Source organism: Piliocolobus tephrosceles, chromosome 6, assembly GCF_002776525.5.
Source record: "Piliocolobus tephrosceles isolate RC106 chromosome 6, ASM277652v3, whole genome shotgun sequence".
NCBI classification, from domain to species: Eukaryota; Metazoa; Chordata; class Mammalia; order Primates; family Cercopithecidae; genus Piliocolobus; species Piliocolobus tephrosceles.
Window position 1 is genome coordinate 69461569 of NC_045439.1, and position 12841 is coordinate 69474409.

The 12841-nt window shown below is 36.7% G+C and overlaps 1 protein-coding gene across 1 annotated transcript in view; it reads right to left on the reverse strand.

Moving 5' to 3' along the window:
• Positions 1-12841, reverse strand: part of TTC6 (tetratricopeptide repeat domain 6) — a 217135-nt gene that overhangs the window by 118129 nt on the left and 86165 nt on the right. The window contains exons 6-7 of the mRNA XM_023189672.2: positions 5118-5233; positions 426-620 (exon numbers count right to left, since the gene is read on the reverse strand). Of these exons, the coding sequence (XP_023045440.1) occupies positions 426-620; positions 5118-5233 (311 nt within the window). The remainder of the gene's footprint in view (positions 1-425; positions 621-5117; positions 5234-12841) is intronic.

Consider the following 12841-nt stretch of genomic DNA (forward strand, 5'->3'; position numbering starts at 1 on the left):
TGACCCCTGGACCCAAGTATGCCCAATGATGGTGAAATCGAGTTCAAATGACTGGGTCCAAGTGTCAAATCTGTGATTTTTTTAATTGTCTATGTGTAGCTAATTGCTTAAATTTTATTACTTTCAATTTCCACATTTGTACTCCAGAGTTGTGATGACAAACAAATGAGATCATGTATGTAATACTCTGGGAATACTAAAGTTACCTTACAATTGGGAATGGGTTCATGTTAATATCATCAGGAAATAGAGACACAGACCTAGACTGTATACCTGAGGAAGCGGCAGAAAAAAAAAACAAAAACTGCTCCCTTCTCTTTAGTGTCCAAGAACAGAATCAAGTCTTTAAAATCTAGAACTCAAAGGCAGGATTTATGTGATAGTTTGCATTCAGTTTAAAATCAAATTACCAGTGGAACTCTTACCTATCTGTTTGTTCTTCATCTGTAAAGCGATCATCTAAGAAAGAGGTTCCAAATTTTCCAAGCAGGGTATCGTGGCCTTTCCTGTTAGCAGTGTGATACACTCGAGAAGCCAGGCGCAAGTCAGTGGGCAGTTCCTGGGCTGGGATGGTGGTGCACAAATCATGAAGGTGCGGCATGGAGTAGTCTTGTGGAATTCTGCAACAGAGAAAAGAAAGTGGGCTTCTTTCATGATTTTGTGGCCTTTAGATATAAAGTACATTTATGCTGACAATTTAGTTCAGGTTCTAAAGACATATATAAATATAGGAGATCTGATTTAAAACTATAATAATGGTATATAACAAATTTAATATCACAATCTCAAGCCATTGTCCAGAGCTTTAAACTTGTATCCAACTGCCTGCTGAATAGCTCAACCTACACCTCTACAGACTACAGTCTACAGGCATCTCAGCATCAAGTCTAAAAACACACTCTTTATCATAGTCTCATCCCAACCTCTTCTCTCCTGAATTCTGAAACTCAGTCTGTGGACACCATATCCAGCCATCATGTATTACTCCTTTGCTACTCTGCTCAAACGCTAATGTCCCTAAAGAAGTGGAACAATATAGGTAGGACATTCCATTAACTAGCATTAATAGAACTCTGGGTCTCTCTAAGTTAGTGTGGCATCTGGCTTCCCACTCTGCTGGGACTTGTATGTCTCTCCTGTCTTTCCTAAGTAGAGGATGACATGAAAATCTGCTTTTTTTGTTGTTTTTTTGTTTTTTTTTGAGATGGAGTCTCACTCTGTCACCCAGTCTCAGGCCGGAGTGCAGTGGCACAATCTCGGCTCACTGCAACCTCTACCTCCCACGTTCAAGCAATTCTCTTGCCTCAGCCTCCTGAGTAGCTGGGACTACAGGCCTGTGCCACCACGCCCAGCTAATGTTTGTGTTTTTAGTAGAGATGAGGTTTCCCCATGTTGGCAAGGCTGGTCTCAGACTCCTGACCTCAAGTGATCTGCCCACCTTGGCCTCCCAAAGTGCTGGGATTACAGGCGTAAGCCACTGCGCCCAATCCAAAATCTGCTTTCTTAATCCCCTGTGCCACCTGTCATCCAATCAACAAATAATTATTGAGCACCTACTATATGCCAGATTCTGTGCTAGGTCCTCTACACACATTTTCTCTAATTCCCACGATGAAGCTGTATTGGAGGTATAATTATCCTTATTTTGGGTAGGTCACAAAATTAGTGGGTAGCCACTGGGATCCACACACAACATTACTGGCTATTGACCAAATTTCTTGCCTATTAGTGACTTCTGGGTGGAAGTGGTCCTTCTCCAGAAGTACTCCATCCCTACCTTCCTATTAAAGCTTACATAACCAAATGACCTTCTTTTCATCCAATCCAATCCAATCCAATCAGCTTCAGATCTTTAGATCATGTTCTCTTCTGAACCCCAAAACACAGCTGAGAATATGAATGACATGTTGAAATTGCTCTCCCTTCATGGGCCTTTAAAACTGCAATATCCCAGATTTCCATCTACCTCTCAAATTCATCATAATCTGACTTAGTCATTGGTTTTCCTTCTCCAGTTTCCGAACTGAGTGTGACTTCTGAGGTTTGAACTCTTCTTTGTACATTGGAAAAATCATCTTTAGTGTTTCAGCTATTACCTCTGTGCTGAGAGCTCCCAAATCTTACTTCCAATATCACTACCTCAACTAGATTTCTCATTTTGGAGACAGAAAACATCTTTGACCCCTCTCTCTTTCACCTGCACATCCAATGCAAAACAGTTTCTCCCCTGCACAGGGTTGCTCAGGTGTGCTCCTTCTCCATCCTCACTGCCAGCATACCCTTCATCACCTCAGCCTGCACAGGAAGTTGTTTGCCAGTTGGGTTGAGCACTGCAGCCTCTGTCTATTCCCCTCTGCAAAATTCTACCAGACTGATCTCCTTTAAGTGCTCCTTTACCCAGCACATTGATTGGTTGTTGCTTACTGCATTTGTCTAACTTCCTTTCTCTATGTTTCAAGGCTCCTAGCCTTTGGACTTACTTCTAGCAATAGTGATGAAGAGTACAGACTCTGGAGTCAGACTGCCTGGGTTCAAACACTGTTTACAATTCTCACTGGGTCATAAGCAAGTCAATTAATTTCTCTCTACCTTGTCCTGGATACAGTTGCTTTAAGAAAGAAGAGTGAATGCATTTAGAACAGTGTGTCTCACGTGGCAGAAGTTAGTTATTCTCATCAGTTTCCAGGACAAATCACAGGGCTAGACCTGTCAGTTCTTTCAGTTACGGATACAGTGCTGTCTACCCTTTTGTCCATGTCTAAATATTCTTCAAACAAGATCTCAAGGACAGACTTCTCTGCCAATTTTATCTTTTTTTTCTTTTTTACAAACTGTCTTTTTTTGTAAGCTGCTCTACTCTTGTGTCACCCATTTTGACCCTTTATCTAGAGGGTTAATGCTGGTCTGTCTACTGACCACTTCATATGGCTGGGACTGATTCAGAGATTAGCATGGTGTAAAGAATATAGACTTTGGAGTTGGCTGGGCCTGGATCAGGATCTTGGTTCTAATACTTGCCAACTGTATTACTGACTTCTTTAAAAGTCTTCTGATAAATGAAGATGAAAATCCCTAACTCTTGCCTTTATAAGAATTGATAAAAATAGAAGATGTGTCATTCCCAGTCTGTAGAAATATCTCAAGAAATAGTTTATTTTTAAGGTTGTTACTATTATTTTGCACTACACAACACCTAACCCATTGCCAGGCACCATACGTACACTATTGAATCATTAAAAGAGAGTGGTCTATGGCATTTCCAAAAAAGCATAGGGCCTAACACAAATAGGATATGAAATGCGTTCATGTGAAAGAGGAAAAGAGAGGTAAGTCTAAACATTTGGAAATGCTTGAGACAAAGAGGCCTAACTGGAGGAGTGAAAGGGGGTGTCCAGAAAGCCAGGGCTCCCCGGTACTCTGGACTCCTAACAAAGGGCTTTTAAAATAGAGGTGGAAAAAAAAGGTGTGCTCTGATGTCAAGCTCACCTACACCATCATTCTACCTGAGACAGGTCCTGGCTAGTACAATGTGTTTGAGATTACATTACTGATTTTCATATTTTCTTTAAAAAGCATCACAACAAATCTGAATTCCTATGTGCCCATTATAGTCTATTAACATTAAGCAAATATATTTCCCTTGGTTATTGACCTAAATAACAATATGCTACAATAGATGTTTGAATTCCCAAGAATACAATTTAATTTGGGGGTTAGTGAGAAAATTTAGCTTGAAAATTGGTTAAAGAAAAAGGAACAGCAAATAAAAGACTTTCAGAAACATTTTTCCAAGACTCTTTTTTACTATATAATTTTTAAAAATATCAGACTTTTATTCCTCTGCATCTCATTCTATTTCTCTCTAATAAAAATTTCTAATTTTTGTTTTAATGAAGTAAAGCAGTACTATATATATATATATATATATATCAATAAGATCTACAAATATTTTTGGCATGCTCAGGAAAGGTTGTGTGTTTTTATAGCACACTCTTCTTAAACAGGACTATTTGTCATTCTTTGGAACACTAAGACATAAAAAAGAAAAGACTCTGACTCTGTGTGTGGCCATACTACTCTGCTTAATGCACTAAATGCAGAAGGTTTTTTAGAAAAAAAATCAAGCAGTTTCTGCTTCATTGATAATCTGACAGTAACTATTTATTGAAGGTAAAATACTTGTTGTCTGCTGTCACTATTTGTTTTAATACATAATCTTGCTAACTAAATGAGCTTAAAGCAATGCAGATAAGCAATGGTATGTACAGGGTCACTTAAATGCCAATTTGACTGTTTCATAAACTTTGGAATTCTTTTCCCATGAGTCTATTCTTAGCTACTAAATTGTGAGTAATATCCATTTACAAAGTTTGAGCTGGCCATAAAAAGGTTGTCTTCCATGTCCAGCATACCTTTCAGTTCCCTAAGCAACAACGAAAGCTAATAATTAAAGCTTCTTCAAACCCCCATTAAGAGTTAAATGAAGAAGAATCTAGAAGAAACCAACCCATTAAAAACTTAGTGTTGAAATAAGGAGAAAATCTGAGTATCAACAAGGTGACTGGCAAAATGTAAATCATAATCTAAATTGCATTTCCACACTATTATTTAAAATTCTGATTGTATTCCTGTGTAACAAGAAACTCCATTAAAATTATGGATGTGAGGATGAAGCATGACATTAATAGTAGAGAAAAATAATGCCATCTAAATTACCAAACAGATGGCTTATGAACATTTTGTGTTGGCTTGTTTTTTATTTTATCATAACAAAATTAACCAATATAATAAGCAATTGATCCAAATCAGGCATTACAGTGACCAAAAATATCAAATCTAACATGCTAACATTTAATTTTCTTTAGTCTCACAAAGAGTTATTTTTATTCCAGTTATTGTTACATCATGAAAGTAAGCACATTTGTCAAAAATAGGAAAAGAAAAAAGCACTAACTGTAAAATCTGTCACCAACTTTTCCTGTGAGAAGGTTTAACTTAGCTCTCATATATGAATTTCTAAAACATTTAGTTTTCTTTTATAAAAATGTATTTTCATGTCTCAATGCTACTGAATAACTCCTCTTCCAATAGGAAAATTATAAATGTAAGAAAATTACTTTTCACGTAGTTTTTTATCACAAAGAGGTTTTGAAGACTTTCTTGGTCTCGGTGATTTACATTTCTGCATTTGCTTAACTTTTCCTTCAATTTGCAAGAATTCTGATGATTTTGCCTTTAAGAAAATATAAAGTGTAAGGGAAGATGCAACACGAGAGTTAGATCTTTCTCTCATATTTAGTGAGTCATGTAATATTTAAACTCCAGATTTCTATGAATATTTTATAACAGAATGCTAAAAGTAAACTGATAGTTTCATCTAAATCCATTCCTAAATTTTATATATATACCTATATAACAATAATAATATTAGTACCATGTTTATTTACAACATTTTTATTTATTACCTTAAAATTATTGAAGAATAAATATAATATTTCCCCCCCATAAGTGCACTCTTCTTTATTGGTATTTGTAATAAAACTTACCCTTATATCCTTAAAGTTTGGCATGACTGCTAGTTACAACCACAAGCTAAAAAGAACTTTAGTGCTTTATATTTTTGTTTTGATCAGTTTATCAAAATAAACTTATGCAGAATTCATGGTAATCATTCATGTAAAGATATTGTTTTCTGTGGGTTTGTCTATATTTTCTTGAGATTAGATTTAAGGAAGAAATCAGGGAGGCCCTCCTTGGGAAAAGCTATGGTTGAATAAGTAGAAGGTAGCCAGATAAAAGGAAGTTAATTTTTTTATGTTAGGTAGGGTTTAGGTTTGATACAGTAGTAAGGAAGGAGCTATTGCAACTTCTTGGGTGATGAAGTAATGAAGAATAAAGAAAGTTCAATGAATACAGAGCATTCCATCTAACCATCTTGGTAATCTGAATTTCCTGTACGGTATTTCCAGAAAGTGGTCATCACCTGGCTGGAACATGGTCAGGAGTGGAGAACTTGAATACATATAAACTCAGCCACTTTCTCTTTGAAAGTCTTCCAGTCCTGGAATTTTTGCTTGTTTCTTTATTATTGAATCTAACAACTTTCATCCACCAGTCTCAATTCAAACTTCGGGAACCATACAAGCACAATCTAGCTCGCAATTGTTTGAGAGGCAGACACATATTAGAATATAGTTTAATCCCCTGGGCCTGCTTTTCCCTCAGATACACATCCCCAGTCCTTTCAACTCTACCTTACATGATATGGTTTTGAAGTACTATGCTTAGTCATCTTCACTGCTTTCTTCCAAATAGTCTCTAATTTGTCAGAGGTCCTCCTGGGGTTGGACACCCGGATGTGAATATAATATCTAAGGTGTGATATCAACAGATCAGCCAGAAAAAAAAGATGGTATTTGTCAATCAATGCAAACTATGATTGCATGTGGCTTCATCACAAAACTACATTACAGCCTAAAACACTGAAGTTTTTCACATTTGCTACTAAATCTTGTCATCCCATATCTATGCACTTACTTTGTGGATCCTAAGGCTATCCTAATTAAATTTCATCTGAGATTTGACTAATCAAATCTTTTTTTAATTCTTAATTTTTGTGGGTACATAGAAGGTATATATATTCATGAGTACATAAAATGTTTTGATACAGGCATGCAATGCACAATAATTACATCATGGAAAATGGAGTATCCGTTCCCTTGAGCATTTTTCCTTTGTGTTACAAACAATCCAATTATACTCTTTTAGTTATTTTTAAATGTACAATTAAATTATTACTGACTGGCTGGGCTCAGTGGCTCACGCCTGTAATCCTAGCACTTTGGGAGGCCAAGGCCGGTGGATCATCTGAGGTCGGGAGTTCGAGACCAGCCTGACCAACATGGAGAAACCCATCTCTACTAAAATACAAAATTAGCCAGGCGTGGTGGTGCTTGCCTGTAATCCCAGCTACTCAGGAGACTGAGGCAGGAGAATCATTCAAACCCAGGAGGCGCAGGTTGCAGTGAGCCGAGATTGCACCATTGCATTTTAGCCTGGGCAACAAAAGTGAAATTCCGTCTCAAATAAATAAATAAATAAATAATTACTGACTATAGTCACCCTGTTGTGCTATCAAGTATTATGGCTTATTCATTAATTATATTTTTTCGTACCCATTAACCACTCCCACTTCACGCCCATCAAGCCTCCCTTTCCAGCCTCTGGTAATAATCCTTATACTGTCTATCTCCATGGGTTCAATTGTTTTGATTTTTAGATCCCACAAATAAGTGAGAATCTGTGATATTTGTCTTTCTGTGCCTGGATTATTTCACTTAACATAATGATCTCCAGTTCCTTCCATGTTGTTGCAAATGACTGAATCTCTCTCTCTCTCTCTCTTTTTTTTTTTTTTTTTTTTTTTTTTTTTGAGACAGGGCCTCAATCTGTAGCCCAGGCTGGAGTGCAGTGGCAAGATCACAATGCACTGCAGCCTCAATCTCTTGGGCTCCATTGATCCTCCTACCTCAGCATCCCAAGTAACTGGGGCTACAGGTATGCACCATCAAGCCTGGCTAATTTTTGTATTTTTATAGAGATGGAGTTTTGCCATGTTTTCCAGTCTGATCTCAAACTCCTGAGCTCAAGCAATCTACCCAGCTAGGCCTCCCAAAGTATTGGGATTACAGGAATGAACCACTGTGCCCAGCCTCATTCTTTTTCATGGCTGAATAGTATTCCATCATGTGTATGTACCACATTTTCTTATCCATTCTTCTGTTGATGGACACTTAGTTTGCTTCCAAATCTTGGCTGTTGTGTGACCAGTGCTGCAACAAACATGGAAGTGCAGATATCCCTTTGATATACTGATTTCCTTTCTTTGGGGTATGTACCCAGCAGTGGGATTGCTGTACCATATGGTAGTTCTATTTTTAGTTTTTTGAGGAACCTCCAACCTGTTCTCCATAGTGGTAGTACTAATTTACATTCCCATCAACAATGTATGAGGCTTCCCTTTTCTCCACACCCCTGCCAGCATTTGCTATTGCCTGTCTTTTGGATATAAGCCATTTTGACTGGGCTGAGATAATATCCCATTGAAGTTCTGAGCACTTTTCATACGTCTGTTTGCCATTTGTATGTCTTCTTTTGAGAAATGTATGTTCAAATATTTTGCACATTTTTAAATAAATTATTAGGTTTTTTTCCTACAGAGTTGTTTGAGCTCCTCATATATTCTGGTTATTAATTCCTTGCAAGATAGGTAGTTTGCTAATATTTCTCCCATTCTGTGGGTTGTCTCTTCACTTTAATGATTGTATCCTTTGGTGTGCAAAAGCTTTTTAACTTGATGTGAACCCATTTGTTCATTTTTGCTTGAGTTGCCTGTGCTTGTGCTCAAGAAATATTTGCCAAAACCAATGTCCTGGAGAGTTTCCAATTTTTTGTGGTAGTTTTATACTTTGAGGTCTTAGATTTAATTATTTAATCCATTTTTATTTGCTTTTGTCTATGGTGAGACATAGGGGTCTAGATTCATTCTTCCGCCTATGGATATCCAGCTTTCCCAGCATCATTTATTGAAGAGGCGATCTTTTCCCCAGCATATGCTCTTGACACCTTTGTTGAAAATGAGTTTACTGTAGGTGTGTACTGTATTCTGTTCCATTGGTATATGTGTTTGTTTTTATGCCAGTATCATGCTGTTTTGGTTTCTATAGCTCTGTAGTATAATTTGAAGTCAGGTAATGTGATTTTCCTCCAGGTTTTTTGTTTTTGTTTTTATTTGTTTGGGGTTTGTTTTTTGTTGTTGTTATTGTTTGTTTTGTTTTGTATGGTTTTTGTTTTTGTTTGCCTAGGATAGTTTTGGTTATTCTGGGCCTTTTTGGTTCCATATAAATTTTAGCATTGTTTTTTCTATTTCTGTGAAGAATGTCATTGGTATTTTGATACAGATTGCATTGAATCTGTAGATTGCTTTGGATAGTATACACATTTTAACAATATTGGTTCCTCCAATCCATGAACATGGAATAGCTTTCCATCTTTTGGTCCTCTTCAATTTCTTTCATCAGTGTTTAATAGTTTTTATTATAGAGATCCTTCACTTCTTTAGTTAATTCCTAGGTATTTTGTAAATGAGACTACTTTTTACTTCCTTTTCAGTTTGTTCACTGTTGGCATAGAAATGCTACTGATTTTTGTATGTCAACTTTTTATCCTGCAACCTGACTAAATTTGTTTATCAGTTCTAATAGTTTTTTGTGGAGCCTTTTGGTTTTTCCAGATATAAGATCATACCATCTGCAAACAAGAATAATTTGACTTCTTCCTTTCCAATTTGGATGCCTTTTATTTTTTCCTGTTGTCTGATGGATGTAGCTAGAACTTCCAGTATGATGTTGAATAACAGTGGTGAGAGAGGGCATCTTTCAGGTGCTTCAGATCTTAGAGGAAAGGCTTTCAGTTTTCCCCATTCAATAAGATACTAGCTGTGGTTCTGTCATATGTGGTTTTGGGGTTTATTTATTTATTTATTTATTTTTGAGATGGAGTCTTGCTCTGTTGCTGAGGCTGGAGTGCAGTGGTGTGATCTTAGCTCACTGCAACCTCCGCTTCCCAGGTTCAAGCAATTCTCCAGCCTCAGCCTCCTGAGTAGCTGGGCTTACAGGAACACACCACCATACCCAGCTAATTTTTGTATTTTTAGTGGAGACGGGGTTTCTCCATGTTCGCCAGGCTGGTCTCAAACTCCTGGCCTCAGGTGATCCACCTGCCTCAGCCTCCCAAACTGCTGGGATTACAGGTGTGAGCCACCTCACTGGTAAAAACCATATGTGGTTTTTATTATGTTGAGCTATGTTCCTTCTATACCCAGTTTTTGAAGGTTTTTCTTCTTCTTGTTCATGACAGGATGTTGAATATTATCAAATGGTTTTTCAGCATCAATTGAAATGATCATAAGGTTTTTGTCTTTCATTCTGTTGATAGGATGTGTCACATTAATTGATTTGCATATGTTGAACTATCCTTGCACCCCAAAGTGGGATTTATCCCACTTTATCATGAATGATCTTTTTAATGCATTGTTGAATTCAGTTGGCTAATATTTTGTTGATAATTTTTGCATCAATATTAATCAGGGATATTGGCCTGTAATCCTGTGTGTGTGTGTGTGTGTGTGTGTGTGTGTGTGTGTGTGTGTCTTTGCCTGCTTTTGGTATCAAGATAATACCTGCCTCATAGAATGAGTTTGGAAGCATTCCCTTCTCCTCTATTTTTCAGAATAGCTTAAGTAGAATTGGTGTTAGTGCTTTCAATTCAGCAGTGAAGCCATTGGGTCCCAGGCTTTTCTTTACTGGGAGACTTTTTATTATGGCTTTGATCTTGTTACTTGTTATGGGTCTGTTCAGGTTTTGGATTTCTTCCTGATTCAATCTTGGTAGATTGTATGTGTCCAGGAATTTGTCCATTTCTTCTAAATTTCCCAATTTATTGGCATATAGTTGCTCATAGCAGCTACTAATGATCCTCTGAATTTCTGTAGTAATGTCTCCTTTTTCATCTCTGAGTTTATTTGGATCTTCTGTCTTTTTTTCTTAGTCTGGCTAAAGCTTTATTAATTTTGTTTAGCTTTTCAAAAAACCAACTTTCTTATTTCATTGATCTTTTGTATTGCTTTCTTCATTTCAATTCAATTTATTTCTGCTCTGACCTTTATTCTTTGCTTCCACTAATTTTTGGTTTAGTCTGCTCTTTCCTTACTAGTTCTTTAAGATCCATCATTAGATTGTTCTTTTGAAGTTTTTCCTCTTTTTTGATGTAAGCACTTATAACTACAAACTTCCCTCTTAGTACTACTTTTGTTGTATCCCACATGTTTTGGTATGTTATGTTTCCATTATCATTTGTTTCAAAACAAATTTTCAATTTCCTTCTTAATTTCTTCATTGACTTGCTGGTCATTCAGAAGCACATTGTTTAATTTCAATGTGTATAGTTTCCAAAATTATTCTTGTTACTAATTTCTAGTTTTATTGTATTGCATCGTTTTTTGTTTGTTTTTATTTGTTTGTTTGACAGAGTATTGCTCTGTCACGCAGGCTGTAGTGCAGTGGCACAATCTTGGCTCACTGCAACCTCCATCTGCTGGGTTCAAGCAATTCTCATGCCTCAGCCTCCTGAGTAGCTGGGATTACAGGTATACACCACCACACCTGGTTAATTTTTGTATTTTTAGTGGAGATGGGGTTTCAGCATGTTGGCAAGGCTGGTCTTGAGCTCCTGACCTCAAGTGATTCACCCGCTTTGGCCTCCCAAAGTGCTAGGATTACAGATGTGAGCCACCGCACCCGGCCAGTTTTACTCTATTGTGGTCAGAGAAAATGTTTAATGTTGGTATTTTTTTTTAATGTTATCCATGTGCTAAGGAAAAGAATGTGTATTCTGCAGCCATTGGATGAAATGTTCTATAAATATCCATTAGATCCACTGCTCTATAGTGCAGATTAAGTCCGATGTTTCTTTGTTGAATTTCTGTCTAAAAGAGCTGTCCAATGCTGTAGGTGGGATGTTGAAGTTTTCAGTCATTGTATTGGAGTCTCCCTCTTTGACTCCCTAATATTTGCTTCATAAATCTGGGCACTCCAGTGTTGGGTGCATATATAATTAAAACTGTTATATCCTCTTGCTGAATTGACCCCTTTATGACTGTATAGTAACCTTTTTCTCTTCTTCTTATAGTTTTTTTCCTGAAATCTATTTTGTCTTATATAAGTATAGAGATTCCTGCTCTTTTCTGGTTTCCATTGGCATGGAATATCTTTTTCCATCCCTTTATTTTCAGTCTATGTGTGTCTTTATAGATGAAGTGCATTACTTGTAAGCAACTGATCAATGAGTCTTATTTTTTTTAATCCATTCAGCCACTCTATGTCTATTGATTGGAGAGTTTAGTCCATTCACATTCAATGTTATGACTCATGAGTAAGGACTTTCTCCTGCCATTTTGTTATTTGTTTTCTGGTTATTTTGTGGTCTTCTCTTCCTTCTTTCTTTCCTGTCTTCCTTTTAGTAAAGGTGGCTTTCTTTGGTGATATTATCTAGTTTCTTGCTTTTTATTTTTTGTGTATCTGTTGAATGATTTTTGTTTTGAGGTTATCATGAGGCTTCCAAATACTGTCTTATAGTCCATTATTTTAAACTGAGAACAACCTAACACTGTTTGCATAAACACACAAACAAGCAAGCAGAAAAGAAAAATAAAACGAATAAAGCCTCCATACCTTAACTTTATTTTCCTGCTTTTTAACTTCTTGTTGTTTCTACTTATATCTATGGTACCGTCTATATCTTGAAAAGTTGTTATAGTTATTATTTTTTATTGGTTAATCATTTAGTCTCTCTACTTAAGATAAGTTTACACACCATACTTGTGGTGGTATAATATTCTGTTTTTCTGTGTACTTACTATTACCAGTGAGATTTGTACCTTGGGGTTATTATTTATTCCTCATTATCATGCTCTTCTCTCTGGTCGAAGTACTCCTTTTAGTATTTCTTGTAGGACAGGTCTGGTGTTGATAAAATGCCTCAGCTTTTGTTTGTCTGGGAAAGTCTTTATTTCTCCTTCATGTTTGAAGGATAATTTCACCAGATACATTATTCTAGGGTTAAAGTTGCTTTTATTCAGCACTTTAAGTATGTCATGCCACTCTCTCATGGCCTGTAAGGTTTCCACTGAAAAGTCTGCTGCTGGACTTATTGGAGCTCTATTGCATGTTGTTTCTTTTCTCTTGCTGTTTTTAAAATCCTTTCTTTATCGTTGACCTTTGGG